The sequence below is a fragment of the Onychomys torridus genome, chromosome 5 (genome assembly GCF_903995425.1).
Source record: "Onychomys torridus chromosome 5, mOncTor1.1, whole genome shotgun sequence".
NCBI classification, from domain to species: Eukaryota; Metazoa; Chordata; class Mammalia; order Rodentia; family Cricetidae; genus Onychomys; species Onychomys torridus.
Window position 1 is genome coordinate 125,518,135 of NC_050447.1, and position 20,722 is coordinate 125,538,856.

The 20,722-nt window shown below is 46.5% G+C and overlaps 1 protein-coding gene across 1 annotated transcript in view; it reads right to left on the minus strand.

Moving 5' to 3' along the window:
* Auh (AU RNA binding methylglutaconyl-CoA hydratase) overlaps positions 1-20,722 on the minus strand; it is a 105,093-nt gene that overhangs the window by 49,563 nt on the left and 34,808 nt on the right. The window contains exons 5-6 of the mRNA XM_036189069.1: positions 15,074-15,166; positions 13,238-13,294 (exon numbers count right to left, since the gene is read on the minus strand). Of these exons, the coding sequence (XP_036044962.1) occupies positions 13,238-13,294; positions 15,074-15,166 (150 nt within the window). The remainder of the gene's footprint in view (positions 1-13,237; positions 13,295-15,073; positions 15,167-20,722) is intronic.

The window sequence follows — 20,722 nt, forward strand, 5'->3', positions numbered from 1 at the left end:
GTGCTGTCACAGGCTGACAAGTCTGGTGACCCACAGGGCCCAGCAATACATTCCAGGTGACTCTCTTGTGAAAAAGAAAGACAATAGACAGAGGGGAAAGTGAGCCATGTGGACATAAAAGGCTGCGCTAGCTCCACAGCTGGCTCTTAGGAGCAGCACGCAAAGCTCCCTTTAGGAACGGCATTACGCACAGTGGGAGCACTGAGGGATCCTGTTCATGTCTTCCACAGTCCTGACCGTGCTCACTTCTGAGTGGCAACTGCTGATGCCAGCAAGTCCACTTCAGAAGACAGACAGTCCCTGACAACCGTCAGGTACCCCAGAGGTCACCACCACAGCTTAACTTCACTTCTGAGGACCGCAAATCCTGAGAGCACTTTGGCAAGGCTGAGCGTACATTAAACAGCCAGTCCAGTGACGTGCTATGTCCTTTGATAGGGGAATGTAGCCTGGTGACTCCAGTATGTAACAAGTAATCAGTTTAATCCCCAGCACTGCCTAGTCGCCTCAAAAGGAATGAGCTCCACCTTTAAAAAAAAAAAAAAAACTCAGCTAGATGAATTTGTAGAAACTGACACCGATTCTAAAATTCATGTGGAAACACAAAGAACCAAGATTCAACAGAACAATTGGCAGAAAAAAGGTAGAAAAGCCAATTTAGGTGATTTCAAGATTCAGCATGTGGCACTGGCAGCAAGCTAGACAAAAACACTAGTAAGACAGAGTACCAGTCTGACCTAGTTCATGGAGACATGGATACCATGGAGATGCAAAGACAGAAGAGAGGGTCTTTCCAATGTGGGATGTGGAGACAAGCACATGTGCACTTACACCACATATAAAAAACACCTGATGACTAAATGTAAACCAGATCAACACCCTCAACAAAACACAGGAAACTAGCCGTGGCCTGAGTCGGCTGGAGACAGGAGTTCAAGCACAACCCACTGAAGAGCAGACACATGGGCTTCGCCAATGTAAGCATGATGTTAGTATGTAAGTCACCGCAAAGTGGAGAAAACATCTGCAAAGCACACACTACATACAAGAACCTGTACTGAGGTCTACACAATGGTGGCAGTGCAAGGAGAGAGCCCACTCTGACCTCCACTTCTGCACTGTGGCACATGTGCACATAAATAAAACAATTTATTAAAAGAACGTGTGCCCGTGACATTCAATGATAAGAAAATTCAGTACTAACTCAAGAGCAGGTCTGCAGAAATGCTCAGCTGTTAAGAGCACCACTTGCTCTTGCAAATGACCCGAGTCTGGTTCCCACCACCCACACCCAACAGCTCACAACTGCCCATAATCTCAGCTCCCGAGAACCCAACACTGTCTGTCCTCCATCACACATGCACATACACACAAATAAAAATAAATCTGAAAAGCAAAAGAACTCTAAAGCAAAGTAAATTGATTTTTTAAAAAATGAAAGAAAGAAGGCAGGCAAGCAAGAAAAGAGAGAGAAGGAAGGAAGGAAGGAAGGGAGGGAGGGAGGGAGGGAGGGAGGGAGGGAGGGAGGGAGGGAGGGAGGGATCGACCCACGAACGCATGCATGCACATACACTCACACAGGTAAAACACTTGAAAGAATGTCCTCAGAGAAAATATGTAGAACATAAGGACAAAAAGGTGGTCAGTGTCACATCACTGGACCCTTGGAAATATAGTGGGGTATGGTGATTACACTTTTAATCTCAGCAATCAGGACACAGAGAAAGATGAATCTCAGTAAGTTTAAGGCCACTGTGATCTACACAGAAAGTTCCAGACTAGCCAGGACCATAGTAAGACTGTCTGGAAAAAAAAAAAAAAACAAAAACACTGCCACATGAGGATATGACATAGCTGTGTACCTGTGAGAAGCCAGCATGGCAGAACTCACACTGCTGGAACTAAGCACACACTGGCCATCTGAAACACTACTGTCCTAAGTGTTCACCTCAGACAACTGAAAACATTGCACCACGTGTACACAACCACTCACAGCGACTCTACTCACAACAGTAACTAAAAGTTCAGGAAGACGGTGGTACATTCACAGAATACATCACCATTTGGCAACAGAAAAGAAATTTATACCACAATTTACAATATGGATGAACTCAAAACTAATTACATAAGTGAATGAAGCCAAATAGAGATTACATGATGTCAGACGATGAGCTAGAAAATGAAGAGTAACCTAGGCTGTGGACACGACTCACTGATAGAGTGCTCACCCAGCACTCAAGGCTCAGTTCAATCCCTAGCACCACCAAAAAAACAGAGAAGAGGAACACTACTTTACAGGATCCATGAGCACTCCAGTGGCTGCTTAAGAAAAGTGAGAGGTGATGGGCATGCTCACTACCTCCACAGTGATAGTGTCACGGCTGTGTATGTATCAACACTTACCAAACTGTGTGTTAAAACATGGGCTTTACTGAACCTTAATTTTAACTTGGTAAAGCTGTTAAGAACAATTAGGCAGGCAATACCAGGCAGTGAGGATCTTACTTCTCATCACCCTGTAGGCTGGATGTTAGCAGCAGGTAGACAGGCTAGTCATCAGACAATAAATGATGTGACAGCCGAGCTGCTGTGTATGTGTTGATTTTATAACTGAAAGCAATGACTCCCATTCCTGCTCTTCCAAATCAGAGCACTCAGCATCAATTCTCAGATGAAATACTCATGGACACACCAAAACATCGCTCTGAACTAAGCCTGTTCGGCTCACACCGTTTTCACATTAGAGGCACTATAGAAGACCAGTTAGCAAAGGTTGGGCATTAGCTCACTGACAGAACTGCCTAACACAGGAGGCACTGAGACAGGACAGCTGCAGGCAGAACTGACGTACCATATTTTACTAAGATTCTCTAAGAAAAGTGTTTTATCTAGCCAGGCGGTGGTGGTGCACACCTTTAATCCCAGCACTCGAGAGGTAGAGGCAGGTGGATCTCTGTGAGTTCGAGGCCAGCCTGATCTACAGAGTGAGATCTAGGAAAGGCGCAAAGCTACACAGAGAAACCCTGTCTCAAAAATCAAAAATCAAAAAAAAAAAAAAAAAAAAAAAAAAGGAAGAAAAAAAAGTGTTTTATCTGACTACTGTAACAAGCTTGGTTTTCAAACTTCTGCTTTCTACTGTACTTCATTTATTTACCTGATACATAAGACACTGTGCTGTGCAGATATGCAAATAAAGCTGCTGTGATCACAGCTGGACAAGAGGAATGGAACAGGCTGCTTCCGGAATGTTTGTTATTATTGAGTGCATGATACATAAATGCACACAAACATGTGCACCACAGTGAGTGTGAGCCAGAGGATAACTTGGTGGGGCTGATTCTTTTCTTCTACCTTTATATGGGTTCCTGGGATGGAACTCAGGTCGTCAGGCTTCTGCAGCAAGTGCTTTTACCCTCTGAGCCATCTTGCTGGCCCAAATAACTTACTTTTAAAGCAGCAAGTTACTAGGTGCTGAAAACAAGAAAAAGAATAACAATGAGAGACACTAACAGCACTGTGCCTTACTGGAGTGCAGTTCACACACTCAAGAACTGAGACTGATAGGGCTTGGCCTCAGGAGCTCATAGGAGTTCTTGAGTGTGTGAACTGCACTCCAGTAAGGCACAGTGCTGTTAGTGTCTCTCATTGTTATTCTTTTTCTTGTTTTCCAAGCCCTATCAGTCTCCAACTCTGGGGAACAAGTGTGTGATTTCTGGGGATTTCAAACGCCATGTAGTTTTACAGTTATATTCTATTTTGAGCTCACTTTTACATAGGCTTTCAAGATTAAATCTAAGTTATTACTTTTTCAACATAGCTGTCAGTTTTACCAAAACTAAACTATGCCCATGAAGGCTCCCCTGCAGCTTTGTCAGCCATCATAGACCTTTAGTAACAGCACTGAGTCTGAGATAGAAATTCTGTTCATTTTTCCTGATCTGATAATTACCTCATTTCATTTTCATTCTTTCTGTGGGGAGGGGGGAGGGGTGCTGTGACCTAGCCTGGAACTTACAGCAATTTTCCTGCCTCAGAATCCTGAGTGCTGAGACAACCGGTTTGACCCACTGTGTCTGGCCCAGCATCCTCTCTGGGTGAGGTATCTCTAGATGAGGGCTCTGGCTCAGCCATTCTCTCTGGGTGCAGTGCCCCTGGATGAGGGCTCTGGCTCAGCCATTCTCTCTGGGTGCAGTGCCCCTGGATGAGGGCTCTGGCTCAGCCATTCTCTCTGGGTGCAGTGCCCCTGGATGAGGGCTCTGGCCCAGCATCCTCTCTGGGTGCAGTGCCCCTGGATGAGGGCTCTGGCCCAGCATCCTCTCTGGGTGCAGTGCCCCTGGATGAGGGCTCTGGCCCAGCATCCTCTCTGGGTGCAGTGCCCCTGGATGAGGGCTCTGGCCCAGCATCCTCTCTGGGTGCAGTGCCCCTGGATGAGGGCTCTGGCCCAGCATCCTCTCTGGGTGCAGTGCCCCTGGATGAGGGCTCTGGCCCAGCATCCTCTCTGGGTGCAGTGCCCCTGGATGAGGGCTCTGGCCCAGCATCCTCTCTGGGTGCAGTGCCCCTGGATGAGGGCTCTGGCCCAGCATCCTCTCTGGGTGCAGTGCCCCTGGATGAGGGCTCTGGCCCAGCATCCTCTCTGGGTGCAGTACCCCTGGATAAGGGCTCCTCTTTCACTTCACAGTACCTCCATTGGTGTCTGGACTAATTTCTAACAAGGAACCATCCATTCTAATCTCTGCTTCCTTATAAGCATGTCCCCGTGCCTCCTCCTTACAAGAAAATTTTGTTTACACTTCAAGCAGTAAGGCTGATGTGTCTGTATGCACTCCCATGGTGTACCTCACTGGAGCCCAGCCCCTGGGGCTCTCTAACTACAGACCTGCTTTATCGCAGCTCTGAGCTTTGCCTGCTCTCACTGAAATTCTCAGTGTTCAGTTACAATGTCTTATGTTTTTCTTTCTCCTTCTAGAACTTCTGGAAGCATAAACATTAACCCTCTCTGTATCACCTTGACTGACTTTCTTGATTCTATCTTCTTTATTTTGCTGTGCTGTTCAGACTGAGTACATTTCTGCAAACCTGTCTACCCATTGACACCTCAGCCTCACTCCCTTCAGCCTACGTTCAGCATCTCTGTCTACACGACAGGCTGGCTGCAGCGTTCTCAGTCCTAACGTCTGTTCTCTGGTATGAATGGAAGCTACTCTAAACCCAACCACTCTTTGGTGAACAAACATCAGACTTTGAGATTTGGGGGCATCTCAGATTTCAGATTTTCAGATGAGTAAACACTATCCCAACCCCATCACTCTGGGTAAGAGATACTCAACTGAAACTTTGCATCTTTCATTTATTTTCTGAGACTTTCCTACATCCCAGGGAGTTTTAACTGTGTTCAAACTGCACTAAAAGACCCAAACTTAAGGTCTCATGTGACTGCTGCCTTGGCAGCTGGGGAAGCCAAGAGGACCACAGGGCCAACCCTAAGTCCTGCCCATTCTCTCCTATGATGAGGCCTGAGACAAACATGCTCTCTTCCTCTAGGAGGCCAGGGTAGTCCTGACTTAGCCACTGGGAACAACCCCATGAGTTACTCCAACAATCCTGGGGGAACCCAGGGCACCAAACCTCCATGTCCTTGGTGTCCCCATCTGGTGTGGGACTCTAACAAGCTGTTACCAAGTTCACCTCAGGAAGGAAGGCATCTATTTCTGGGCTCAGGATCCTTTAGTAGGAGGGGAAACCAACAAATACCATAATTTTATTCCTGACCAGGCTGTGCCCCTATCCTTAGCATTTGTACAAATAACCAGATTCTTGATTAAGACTGTATTTACATATTTAGAAGTCATTTTAAACAAATAATAATACTCAGAATAGTATCTTTTTGCTGGTATTCCTTCTCAAGAGAAGGCAATTTCTTTTTCCAGAACTCCTGGCTTGTTCCCTACACATCTCTCTTGATTGTATTCCCATCCAACCTGCCAGGCGATTTCCTAGATTTGTCTTTAAAATCCACCCAGAATCTGACCACAGTCCCAGTTCAGCAAAACCACCCCAGTCCAAGGCCATGCCACACCTAACTAAAGCACCAGCTCCGGATTATTGCTTCTAGCCTTGGCCTACTGTTCTCGACTTTCAGGACAAGAAACCTGTAAAACTGCTGATTCACCTGCTGGGGCCCTTCTCACTGGGGTGAAAACTGAAGTCCTTAGGCATGACAATGCCTTGGTGACCTCGCCCTTTGGTGCTTCCTGCTGAGCTGCAAGCAAGCATTCCCCACCTCAGCCCTTCTTCATGGGTGCTGTCTTTGTCTAGAACATTCTTCCACTCAGGTGGGACCCTCTCAGTGAGGATGCTGCTGGCCTCCTCTCTGCAAAGCCCTCCCCTCCCCAGACCCTGTCCCTTCAGTACTTTCCACTGGGGACAGGCTCCCACTCGGCTGTGCCACCAATTCCCGGGCTAGAAAGGAAGGTTCATGATGAGTGTAGCTTGTTCCTTCACAGTGAGAGCCACTGTCTACAACAGCGCAGGACCCAAGAGCTATTCGTGAACAAATATGCCTAGCCTGTGGGGAGCAGGGCAGGAGCGAAATGAGGTGAAGAGGCCAGGGGGCCATATGGGCCTTGTCAGCTACTATCAACTGACTCTTCAGGAAGCCTCAGGGAGGGGCCTACACTACTTCACTAGATTCAGGAATACTGGCTTTAGATTGCACTGTTTCTGTTTGGCAGCAAATTTTATGCTAATAAGGTAGTTTAGAGTCATGGGCACAAGTGGACTCTCTCTTACCTGACCTCAGAAGGGGCACTCCAAAGCAACAAGAGGAGTCCCACAGAAGAGACGCATCCTTCTCAGCAGCCCTGAACCCAGCAGGAAGTCAGGACACAGCCCCTCACATCTCCCACCTCACCCCAGCCTCAGTACATGAACTGTGGAAGCGACCCTAGAAGAACTTCAGAAAGCACGCTGATACTACTGGTCTTCAGAAAGGCGTGTGCACACACCACACTAGCACTAGGCCCGCAACACTGCCCACCTTTCACATGGGAAAGGCCTGCAAGGCTGCTGTGGGAGTGTGCATAGAATTGGCCCCCATAAACTCATAGGGAGCGGCATTATTAGGAGGCGTGGCTTTATTGGAGCGGGTATGGCCTTGTTGGAGGAAGTGTGTCATGTTGGGGGTGGGCTTTGAGGTTTCCTATGCTCAGATACCACCCAGTGAGCCAGCCGACTTCCTGTTACCTGCAAGATGTAGGACTCTCAGCTATTTCTCCAGCACCATGTCTGCCTGCATACCACCATGCTCCCAACCATGGACCAAACCTCTGAAACTGTAAGGGAGCACCATCACTTAAATGTTTTCCTTATAAGAGTTGTTGTGGTCCTGGTGTCTCTTCACAGTAATAGAAGCCCTGACTAAGACAGTTGCCCACCCTTCACTGCATGGGAACAGCCTGCAAGGCCGTACACCCTTAGCAGCAGCGAAAGACCTGCTGTTACTAAACCTCTCAGGTCTTACTTTGCTGCCACATGGTTCTCCTTCCTGAATGACCTTATCCATTGGCTTTGACACAGACAGACCTCTTGCTATTTACGAAAATCAAGCTCAGCCTCCCAGAATGAAGATGACTCACGGCTGAGGATGCTCTAAGATAAGCTCAGATTCTGATGTAAATTCTAGGGGAATTTCAACCAAGGTTATAAACAGAGCTTCCAAAATCAGTACTGTGTTAGCAACAAAAAACACTCCCAGGATTTAAATGTCAGTCATTACCTCATAGACACGCCTTAACACAGAGTTCCTGGAAAATGTGCCAAGCACACGGCTACCCAGAGGCCCCGGCACTCATCCTGGACAGCAGAAGGAACAGAACTGGGAGTGGCTCTTTTTCTGGCTCCATGGAATCCGAGCACTACAGTATAGCCTCACCCCCATCAGTTTGCTAAGAAAAGGCCAAGTAATACCCAGTTAGTCGTATTTTAACCAGGTGACAACTCTCTCCAAAGGTAGACTAGTCAGACCCCATCATGTGACCAGGCACCAAATACAACACAGGGCATCACCTTTCAGTACTTGCAGAAAGGCTTTTCAACCTAAACCCAAGCATGCGGAAATGCTAACTGAAACCAGCATGTGAGCTGGGCCAGCTGTGGCAGCTCACCCTTTAGCCTCAGCACTGGGGAGGCTAAGGTGGGGGGTGTGGATCAGGAGTTTGAGGCTGGCACTATGGTGATATTTTATGTGTGCCGAAATGTGCTATTTCATTTGTATGTTAATAAATAAAGTTTGTCTGGAGATCAGAGGTCATAGCCATAAACAGGTGGTGCTAGTACACGCCCTTAATCCAATCACATGGCAGACAGAGTCTCTGTGTGTTCAAGGACACAGCCAAGCCTGGTAACACATCTTTAATCCCAGTACCAACCATAGAGACCTGGAGGTCTGTATAGGCAGGCAGTAATGAGGAAGTGATGTGGCGGGGCTTAGAGCCAATGAGAAGGCAGAACAGGAAGGCAATAGAGGCGCAGGTTAGACAGAAAGAGGTTCTCTTGGGAAGCTACGGCGAAGTGGTTAAGCTAAGGTTAGTTGGCAGCTATTGCTCTGATCTCTACAGCTTGTACCTCTGTATTTGGCTCTGTGTTTCTTATATACTAAGACTGTTTAGGAATTTGTCTACAATTAGAGCCCAATGTGGGGCAGCAGATGTAGCACGAATCTTAAAAGGTCTTATTAATGGAAACAAACCCAGGGCCAGGTATTGGGGTGAACACTGAAAAATCAGAGACAGAGAACAGGCCACAGCTAACCTCACCTCGCCAACTTCTCAGCTGATCCTGTTTCCTCAAACTGGAAACCTCTGAGTCCTCATCCGGAATGAATTTCAGCTGAACTGATGCTAAAAACCTAAAAGCTTAACGAGGCACTAGTTCCTGGTCCTCACACCTTAGATACTTTCTGCTTCCTGCCATCACTTCCTAGGATTAAAGGCATGAGTCACCATGCCTGGCTGTTTCCACTGTGGCTTTAAACTCACAGAAATCCGGATGGATCTCTGCCTCCAGAATGCTAGGATTAAAGGCATGTGTGCCACCATTTTCTGGCCTCTATGTCTATCTAGTGGCTGTTCTGTTCTCTGACCCCAGATAAGTTTATTAGGGTGCCCAATATATTGGAGGGCACAGTATATCACCACAAGCACAAGCTACACAGTAAGTTCTGGGCCAGCGAGATACTAGAGACCTGTTGTAGGCACTGGCAATAAGAGCTATTAATAACACATACAACCCTTAGAAATGGACAGGGGGGCAGACATCAGTGTTGTCATGAGGAGGAGGGTGTGGGGGGAGGAGAGAGAGCCAGGGGACAAGGACAGAGGAAAGGGGAGCAGTGAAGTGATGTAAATGTTGTAAGCTTGACTTAGTCATACAACATGTATGCAGACATCAAAACACCCACATGATAGCCCATAAATACATGCAGTTTTTAAGGTAAAGTGACAATCTCACAAAAGAAAGGCCTGGTGAATGTGCTGGTGAGTTTTATATCAAGCTAAGATAGAGTTGTGGTGGTGGTAGTGGTGGTGCATGTCTTTGATCCAGCACTCAGAGTTAGGGGGACCTCTGAGTTCAAGGCTAGCCTGGTTAACAGAGCAAGTTGTGGAAGCCACAGAAACCTTTTGGCCACTAAGAAATAAGAAAAGAGTAAATGCAGATAGTTTTAACAGTTAACAGAATGACCACAAAAAGCAGGTATCTCAGGACCTCTCAAATGTAGCAAAATTCACCAATTTAGAAGCAGAACTTTTAAAATGTATTTTATCTATCAGTGTGTGTGTGTATGCAGCAAGCATCCAGGACACAGAGGCTGGCTCTCTCCATCTACCATGGGATCTGGGGATCCAATTCAGGAGTCAGTCTTGCATGGCAAGGGCTTTTATAGGCTGAGCCATCTCACAGGCCACAGATGGTTTTCAATCAATCTTTTCAGGTGATGCTCTCCATGAGAAAGGATAAGGGAGTAGAGAAATAATGACCCGTAGAGCAGCAGAAGACAATTCCCTCACAAGCTTGCAGATGTGTCCCTTTAAGTACGAGAAAATTGTATTTGAAATGAACTGGTCTTCGGCCTAAAACAAAAAGTGCTTTATTTTAAGAACAGTAATGTACACATGCCGCACACAGGTCCTGGTGAGTCGAGAAGAAACAAAACCCTGTTCAACATGAAACTGCACCCTACCAGCCTGCTGTGAGGTGAGTCAGGAACTGAAGGCTTCACAAGCTGAAGGAGCCGCTGCAATACAATCCTCAGACTCAATTACAAAACAGCCTAGCAGACTGTCATCTATCAGATTAGAAAAATGCCAGTGCACTCCAATTGTTATTATGAATGTATGTAACAGAAGTTAGAAAACTAGCGGGAGGGGGTGGTAGGGGGCTGGGGGCGGCGCAGGCCTTTAATCCCAGAGGCAGAGGCAGAGGCAGGTGGATCTCTGTGAATTTGAGGCCAGCCTGGTCTACAGAGTGAGTTCCAGGACAGCAAGGGCTACACAGAGAATCCCTGTCTCAAAAAAAAAAAAAAAAAAAACAATTAAAAACAAAAATCAGAAAACTAATTCTATTCATGAGAAAGCATATTCCAAATTCAACAAAACTTACAACAGCAGATTCTGATCAATGGGTCTTCTGTGACAGGCCCCCAAAGAACTTATTGTATCAGAGAGAGTCTAAAGTCTCAGTCTCCAGCTAAGTGCAACAGGTGTGTGAGGAGGTGACAGGCGTCAGGCATCCCCTGGCTCTGACCTGTCTGGCCACAGTTAACAAGCAGTTTTCTCACACAACCACGCCATCTCATATTGTGCTCACAATGTGCTGCATGTTCAAGATATAGTCAATACCCAAATCAGCATCCCCCACCACCAGTGACCTCTGCCAGCTACTAACCCATCAAACACATTCCTTACCCATTACTGGGGGTCACTGCCAGTCTCCTAAGACTGCTATGATAAATTACCACCAACTTAGTGCTAAACAACAAAAGAAGTGTTCTCTCACAGTTCTGAAACAGAACTGTGAAATGTGCGCCAAGTTCAGCTGGGCATGGTGGCTCACACCTGTAACCAGCACTTGGGAGGCTGAGGCAGGCAAGCTGTCGCGGGTTTGAGACCAGCCCCTCAGGTATACAGACTGAGAGCTCACTGAAAGTCAAGACACACAACAATACATGTGATGAGCAAAGGGAGGAGAGAGGGGAGGGGGGAAGGAGGAAGAGGGGGGGGAGGAAGAGAGGGGGGAAGGAGGAAGAGAGGGGGGAAGGAGGAAGAGAGGGGGGGGAAGGAGGAAGAGAGGGGGGAAGGAGGAAGAGAGGAGGGAAGGAGGAAGAGAGAAGGGAAGGAGGAAGAGAAGGGGAAGGAGGAAGAGAGGGGGGAAGGAGGAAGAGAGGGGGGAGCGCAGTGGACACTGTTGTTCAATGCTGGGGACAATCAATTCCCTGCTCTGGCCCTCAGCTTCTGGAGCCTGCCACCCTCTGCTCACAGATGCTAACTCCCATCATCTTCAGGGGACTTCCTTCGGTCTGAGTCTCTTCTTGCAAGAACTCCATGTCACTGGATTCAGAGCTCACTTAGACATTTGTGATTTCATCTCAAGACCTTGTTATTTCCATGTGATGATCCCTTTTCCAAATGAGACCACATTTACAGGTTCAGGCTGACACACTTGGGGGTGGGGGGGACACAGCAGTCACACACTAGCCTTCTAGGGTTAGTTATATTCTAATTTCCAGCCAATCCTGACTCAAGAAGTTCAAGGCTTAGATACAGCTCAGTGGCAGAGCTCTTGCAAGCATGCTCCAGACCCTGAGTTTGTCTCCAGCACCATGAAAAGACAAGTCAGAAACATCAGGTCTCACTTCCTTAATGCAGTTTTATTTCATATATTATCTGACAGCTCTTTACAGACAGACCCGCCTCTCTTCTGACTCCTTTTCCTGCTGTTCACTGTAAAGAAGAAAAGCACGCAAAGCAGGCACATGTAAGCAGGAGGGCATGCTGGCCTCAGGAATACTGCTCTCAGGGATGAGCAGGCTCTGGTGCACTGACCTGGGCAGACTTCAACCTCCCTATCCCCAGACCTCACTCAGATGGAGACTCTGCAAGTAGGGTTAAGCAGGCCGAGGACCTGCTGATATAAACATATCACACATCTGAATGCTAGTCACTTCATTCATATACTAATAAATTGTCCTTATGTGAAAATTACCAAAGGAGGGTACTCTAGTATAATGCACCCACCCTTACATGACACCACCCTTGTGAAGAATGACATCATCAAATGAGAATGTCTACAAATTCTCTGAATTACAACAGCAAAACATTCAGATATGGGGAGGAAGACGGATACAGTTTCGATGTCAATGTTGGCAAGGGCATTCGTAAATGTCTTTAAAGAGGAGGACCCCACCCCATGCACCCAGAAAACAGACACACACAGCTCTGCAGTGCAGCTCCCTTCAACGCTGTGCATGCACAGAGAGGCAGCCTGGAGCCCAAGAAACTAGGGTAGTCTAAACCCAAAATGTCCCAAAACACCCAAGGAGGCCTGGCCCCCAGCAGGGCACTACAAGGAGGAGGTAGGAAGAGGGGACACCTAAAAATATGTTAGGTCACTGGGGTACGGAAAGGGACCCGGGTCCCTTTTTCTCTCCCTCTCCATGAGCTGAGTTTTGGTGGTCCTGCCTTTACAACTACAATGCTTAGCCCCAACACAGGCCAGAACAGCAGAACTAGGAAAGTGACTGACTCCCCTGAGACTGTGAGCCCAAACCAACCTTTCTTCCCGACAAATGTTCACCTCTGGTGTGGTCATAGAGACACAAAGCTGAGCAGAAGAAAGGCCACTTCCTCCTATACCCAGGGTTTGGCTGTGGACATGGTGCTCTGGGGTGAGGGTGCATATGCACAAACAGAAGTTTCAAACCAGCTGTGAGTCTGTGAGGAGCCCACAAGCAGTGATAGATGGATAGACCACACGATGACAGAGAAAGCAAGTTCATGCAGGCCAAGCCACAGACCACAGTCCACACAGGCCCAACAGAGATGCTGAGCGGGAGGAGGGAACGCTGCTGGATACACAGCTGCACAGCATCTGCCTCTACCCAAATGCGGCCTTCCCACTGCACCCTGCATCTGAGAACAGACTAAGGATACTGAGAGATGGGATGAGTGTGAACAATTCATACCTCCACCAGGAATAATTGCCAACTTTGTTTCAACCAGGCCCATTTTTGCAGAGGAAGCTAAAAAGAAATAAAGAGAATTAAGTGACAGGCATGTCATCGCTTTGCAATATGACAACTTGAAAAGTAAAGTAAGATTCTCTGAAAACATTGTTCACTGATTAAATTAATGCCATAATTTTTTTTTTTTTTTTTTTTTTTTTTTGGAGACAGGGTTTCTCTGTGTAGCTTTGGAGCCTGTCCTAGATCTTGCTCTGTAGACCAGGCTAGCCTCAAACTCACAGAGATCCACCTGCCTCTCCTTCCTGGGATTAAAGGAGTGCACCACCACCTCCAATTTTTAAGAAATTACTTCAAAAGTTTTTTTTTTTTCTTATGAAAACACATCATTCAAAATGACCCTCCACCCCCAACCCTACCCCAAGCAGAACATACAACATTTTCTGTTCAAAACTGCTTGGCAGTGAGCTAGGTCCCAGTGGTCGAAGGCCAGAGTGGAAATTTCATCTTTGGATCTGATGTTGCCAGCTCACGAAGGCCTGAATCCTGTTAATGATTCGGGAACAAGGGAGAGACCTCCTGACAAGCACAGATTCCTTGTCTGCCTGAACAGTCCCCAGACCAAACAACTCTATCTGCTATCAGATAAGGTAAAGGCTCAAAACCAAGTTACTTTCTGACAAAAGGTTCCACAGTCTCACTGCCTTGAGCTATCTCTCACAGCCTTGCTCCCATAGTCTGCTGCCTTTCTGAATGGGCTGTTCGTGCCTTGGCCTCTCAACTGAAAACCCACCTGACCCCAGTACCAGGAAAGAACCAGGTAAAGACCACCACAAGAACGCAGGGACCCAGAATAACACGGGGAAAGGGAAAGCCCCCAACACTGAAACCTCATGCCCCAAGACGTGCGTGACCACATGAGGTCAGTACAAGGCAAACTAAACTGAAACAGCAGTGACACCATGAAGCAGGGCCCAACTGTGCTGACCCTCTACTGCCCAGAACAAAACTCAGGGCACAGTGTCCACACCTGCCAGGGGCAGGACAGAAGCCTGGGCTGTGGTACCACAGCGGGGCTCAGATCCCAGCTCCCTGTATTCCTCCTCTCTGCTCCTGCTTCCTCCACAGCATCTCACAGGAGAGGGAGTGAACCATGTCAAGGGCCCCTGTTCAGCACCCAGCAAGTGGCTAGTACCAACTCTTTTCACAATACCCCTCAACACCTGCTCACAATCACCCAAAAAGAGGGAACTTCAAGGGAATAAATTCGCTAAGTGCTGGACCAAACATGTCCACTAACTGAACTGACCCCATGGGTCAGATGCAGAGCTACAGTCATAAGCTCTATTTTAAATGGAAGGAAATTAGTCTTTGAAAGAGAAGTCCTAGGGTCCCAAATCAGGTGTCTGAACAAAGGATGGCTACAGAGCTTCCTAAGTAGGACTTTTAAATGCTAGGCTGGCACACTTCACCACCACCACCACTGTGTGTGTGCACTAGGGGTCAAACCCAGGGCTTATCCTCCCAGGCCCCAGGCTTCTTCATTAGCATATTCATCGGACAAAACAATAGATTTCATTCTAAGGCTCTCATAGAGCCCATAATGTATTTGGATATTCGCTCCTCTTCGTCCCCCACACTTCGATTCCTCATCCCAAATCTCCTTTTCATGTCTTTGTTTTTGTCTAGATTTACATGTAAGAGAAAACCGAATGTCTTTCTAAGTCAGGCTTATTTCAACAAGCATGTGAATCTCCAAATTCATTGATTTTCATACAATAACACCATTTTATAATCCAAGCTCCTTTTAAAATTGATGTTAACAGGATAAATTCTCACCTGCTACTCGAATATCACACGCTAAAGCCAGTTCCAGACCACCTCCTAGGGCAAGTCCATCTATGGCTGCGATTGTGGGCACAGGGAGGTTGGCTGAAACGACAAGAGTTTATCCTTCACTCAAAGCCACAGCTTTCCACACAGTTCATTTCAGAACATAGTCTGAAGCAGGGTGTCATATGGAGACTTTATACCTCTCTAACCTTCAATAAAACACAAGCATTCCCAATACTCTTTCAAATCTTGACGTAATGATTGTAGACAGTGCACCTATGAGTGGGAACACATCTGAACCATTTCCTGAATTCCCTTCAAGATTATCTTATTGAATTCTATAACTTCATAATCTGAGAATGTAAAGTCTTTTACAAATTGTTTAGTTCACACAAATTCAAGTTGGGATACTTTATGCAGCATTTTGGAACTCCTGACCCTTTATGGACTTGGTGCTCAGAATGCAGTCTTGAGACATGGCACCTGCTCAAAGAAACACACAGTGCAAAAGGCCACAGAGGGTAGAGGCCAGGTACCACCACCATGGCAGGGTGGGACAGGGGCTGCATCCACAGTCCTTTCTGGCTCTGGGATCCTGACCAGAAGTAGACATGGGAAGAGGCAGCATTCACAGAGCCTACAGGAGAGTATTTCTGGAAGCTTCTACAGCAGCAAGTCTCCACATGGCATTTTCAAAGGTACTGTGTTACCCTTCCCCTACTCCTGCCCCCCCATTTAGCTCTTCCAGTTCCATTATTCCCCTCCCCCCACCACCACCTGTTTTCTATCCCTCTTCCCTAGAAACCCACAGCCAAAGCCCTTTCCCCAGTGTACTGACTGCTGTGGGTTTTCTAATGTAAACACACATATCAACAACCTTCCCCAGGGTTGAATCTGTGAGCTCCAGTAACAACTAGCCTAGTAAGACACGCCACTGGTACGAGAGTGACTTAAATGTTATTTCAGTAAATGACCACTCTGACCGGATAAAGCCTGCTCCACCAGAGAGAATGCATGCCAGGTACTGCTAACCGGGTCCAAAACCTATGGCTGGCTAGGTCATAGGCCATAGGGAAGAAGCTAATACTGTTATTTTGCTAAATGGACAGAATAATAAATTGCCCCTTGCATTCTTATCTTTATACCCAAAAGTTAGTACATCTCTCAGTACATCTTCATCAGAGGAGCTTCTTTTTGCAGTAGGTGAAGATTAATAGAGAGACCCACAACTGGTCGATGTCAATGTGTAGAGAATAAGACTCAAAACAGAACATCTCTATCCAACCCATGAAGCTCAGGAATCATTGTGAAAGAAGTGTCAGAAAGACCATAAAAGCCAGGGGTCATGGACGTCTGCAGCAAACACTTACTGGACATGGCAGGGCTACTGCACACGTGAACTGCCCAAGGTCTAGCCAGATCCCAGCACTGATGGGGAAGAACTCATCAAGTCCCACCTCCACCGACAGACGGCTGCCGGGGGAGGGAGAGTCAGTTTTCTTTAGGGATACAGCCACTGAATAGCCACTGAAAGGCCTGTTCCAGCAGGTGGTTCTACCCATGCACATTTGGGTAGCACTGAGAGGGAGTGGGGGAATGCACATGAAATTGAGAGGGAAAGGTAGCGGGAGTAGGGGAGGGGTTGGGAGGAAGGGAATGGGGGTGAATTTGATCATTGTATGGTGGCTGGAGAGAGGACTCAGCAGTTAAGAGCACATACTGCTCTTCTTGAGGACCTGAGTTTGAGTCCCAACACCCTCATTAGGTGCCTTACAACCACCTCCTTCATTTGTAAGAGCTGGAGGTGACCTTGAGAACTGCTCAGTTTAACCTGCCCTTGTCATCACGGTTTTCTTTTTTCAGGTTAATTCATTAGGTACACTTGTACTATTATTAATCCACTGAAGACAGTGGCAGGTGTGTCTGATATTCCCCACAAAGTGTATGCAAATCTGTCCTGTCCTTCAAGAACAAACCTCCCCTCACTCAGCTCTCATACACAGGAAGCATGGCTTGTGTGAAAAGCTTGTATGATTGAGAGCAGAGCAACTGTGGCTGATTTCACCTTCAAGAGCTGTGTAGACTTTAGAAGAGGCCAAGAAATGAGCCTGTGTTGAGGGAGGAGGGCCTGACGAAGGGGCCTTTACAAGTCCACTGTGTGTGTTGTGAAGGAACCAGCCGGCCTTCTCTCTCCCAGTCTGCAGAAAACATTCTCTTTCATACACTTTCTAGGAAGGAATCACTGTTTGCAAGAAACTAACAAAGAAATCTGTCCTACTATAATTTATAAACCTTTCGCTAGTAAACACTTTCTTTTTACTCTTTTTTAGCAGAGACGTTCATACATGCACATAATGATTTTTAACTTTATTTTTATTATGTGTGTGTAGGTATGGGCACATGAGTACAGTTGCCTGCAGAGGGAGGCCAGGGGTGTCTGAGCCCCCTGTAGCTGGAGTTACAGATGATGTGATCTCTGATCTCAGGCTAAGGTAACCTCTCTGTACAGCCAGATCATCTTACACAGTAAAGGGATGTGACATGCTGTTGCTTAGTGAGTACAGCCCTCAATCCCACAATGTAAGAAATGGTGTAACAGGCTGATTTTATCAACCAGACACAGTGAGTCTGACCTGGAGTCTGGCTCGGAGGTTGGCCTCAGACCAGGACCTAAGTCAGGTGGTGCAAGCATAAACACTTTCCTATTATGATCATGCATTGTAGAATCAATACGAAATATTTTTAAAACTGACATTTAAAATTTAAGAAATAAATTTTCCAAAGGGAATACAACAAGTTTAACATTGCAACTTTTAAAGAAATACAGAACACAGAATGACAACAAATTGGAATCCAAAAGGAACAAGGGAAAAAGTAACTGTGGCCACACCACTTCTGAAACTTTCCAACAGTAACTAGACTGCTGTGGTAGAAGGCTGGCTATAAAATGTTTCCTACTAAAAAGTTACTTAATTACAACAGCATAATTCATTTAACACTTTACAATACTATAAAGTTTAAAGCTGGACACCCTTGGAAAGGCAGACTACCAGCACAGAGGCCTGAGGGAATACCGAAGGGCAGCTGTGCGTGCCTACAAAGGACTTGAGGCAGGAAATGAAATGCCAGGGCCAGAGCTCCAGCAAGAAACCATGACTCAGTGAGTTACGCAACAGTGGGGATCAGATACTATTTTGAGTTTCATTCCAGGAAGTGAGCCAGGTATGACAAGGAAGATAATAATCCTTTGAAATGCTCCTAAAAATATAATTAAGGCAATAATTAAAGAGTTGATCTATTTTGAGAAGGGAAAGCATGGCAGGCCTCTGGTGCACCTCAGAGCCCGCAGCACATCCAGGCCCAGGGAGGCTGGAGTGAGCTCAGGACTGGAGGTGGTGTGTCTACTCTCTGCTCCTCAGGCAGAGGTTAATTGAAGCCTCTAGAAAAACAAATGATCCGATTATAAGGAGAAGGTCAGGGTTGGCTATGTGACTTTTAAAGGTGGTTCTGCTGAAGGACAAGTATTCTGGTGTCAGCAAGATGGCTCACTGGCTCAGCGTTTGTAACCAGCACGGACAATGGGAGGTCCACTCCCGGGACTTTCACCCAAATAAATTTTTTAAAAAATGTAATTTTAAACACCTAGAAATCTAGCACTGCTTTACAAAACAGAAAAGTTGTTACTTTAACAGAAAAGTCCATATACAGTATAATGAAAAGTCTGAATGCCAAAATCAAGAATAGAAATAAAATCTCTACTAGCAAAAATCACAATAAATTCCTAATTATTCCTAGATCCAGTTAAAATTTTACTTTTGGCTTAAGATGCTTTCTCCTTTCTCTCTCAATTCTGAAGAAACCACAAGAATGGAACAAAGCTGACATGCTGGGTAAGCTCTGTGGGAGGACAGCAGGCTGGACTGGGCTGGAGGCTGGTCCAGGACTGCCACACAGGGTGCTGCTGGATGCAAGCAGGCACCACAGAGGGGAGCGCCACCACCCTCAGGTGGAAGATGCCAGATCCAAGACTGGAAATCTCAGCCACCTTAGCCCTAGAGACACAGGCAAACTCCTATGACGCCTAGGTTAAAATCCAAATCTGGAAGGCTGGGGTGGAGAAGGATAGCAGCAGTATTCCTCATGGGGAGTCTTTCTATCAACAGCCACCTCCTGGGGCCTAGTTCTCCCTCTACACATCCCAGTTTCCAGGCTGTATCTATACAGGAAAATGAGAGAGTAAATTGATGTTTTAGCCAGGAAAGATGGAGGAAAAACTCTTGTAACAATGTGACAAAATAAGCCAAAGGACAAAGAGAAAGAGACTGATGTGCCATGAAGGATAAAAGGGAAAGATGGGCAGGCACAGGGAGTCCTGGCCACATGTGGGACCATGGCGTGGGACAAACTAGAAGAGTGCTTAAGACAGGCATAAGTATTTTCAGAAAGGAAAGTCACGAGGCTGGAGAGGTGCTCAGCAGTTACACCCTCTTCTGGACTCAAGGTACCTGTACTGTGTGGGTTAGGGTTAGGGTTAGGGTTAGGGTTAGGGTTAGGGTTAGGGTTAGGGTTAGAGCGCACACAAACACATAATTTTAAAATAAAAGTATGTCTTTAAAAACATAGTCACCAAACCCAGAAAGTATAGACAGGACAAGAGAAACCTGAACCAGAGCAGAGGACAGAGCCAGATGTAAGAGGAGACAGGGTAGGGAGCATAACACATGCATGATACTGCAACCAAGCCCTGAGGAAAACCTCCAGAACCTTAACAAGGAAGGTGTGAACAAAGCAAAGATCCCTCATGTACAGATAAGTGTTTTGTGTAAGAGTCAAAGAAAAATCTACAGATGTGTACAATAAATCAGCACATCCTAAATGACCACACCCACGCAGGAAGGGATGGCAGCTGCTGAGAAACTACCAAAGACTACAGTCAACACAGCCTCAGGTGTTGTTTATGGGATTAAAAGTATAGAAAAACCGATGAAAACTGAAGAGAATTCCCTTTTTGGTCTTAAGAAATTCTAGAGGGGCAGAAGTTAACAGTTAAACACATGGCTCAAGCTTAAACAGCAGAGTGGTCAGGTGGTGATGGTGCACATCTTTAATCCCAGCACTCAAGAGGCAGAGGCAGAAGGATTTCTTGAGTTTGAGGCCATCCTGGACAACAGAGTGAGTTCCAGGACAGCCAGGACTACATGGAGAAACCATGTAGATAGATGGATAGACAGACAGACAGGCAGGCAGACAGACTGACTGACTGACTGAGTAAATGAAAACAAAATGTAGTGTGACCCTAATTAGTCTTATGAATTAAAACCAGGACTCAGATATCAGGGTAATAAGCTGAAAGATCAAAGAAGCAGAGCAGCAGCCGCTAGAGACTTCGTACCTCTACAAATCCTCAGAAGGAATGGGGACGAGATCCTGTCTCCACCTCCTGATTGTGCTGGGATTAAAGGTGTGAGCCACCACCACCTGGCCTCTAAGGTTAATTAATGGCTAGCTCCGCCCTCTGATCTCCAGGTAAGCTTTATTTGTCAGAACACTGTAGAATTTCTAAACAGTCTTATTAAACAGAAACACAGAGCCAAATACAGGGGTAATAGCTGAAGAGATCAGAGAAATAGTGAATAGCCAATGACTAACCTTAGC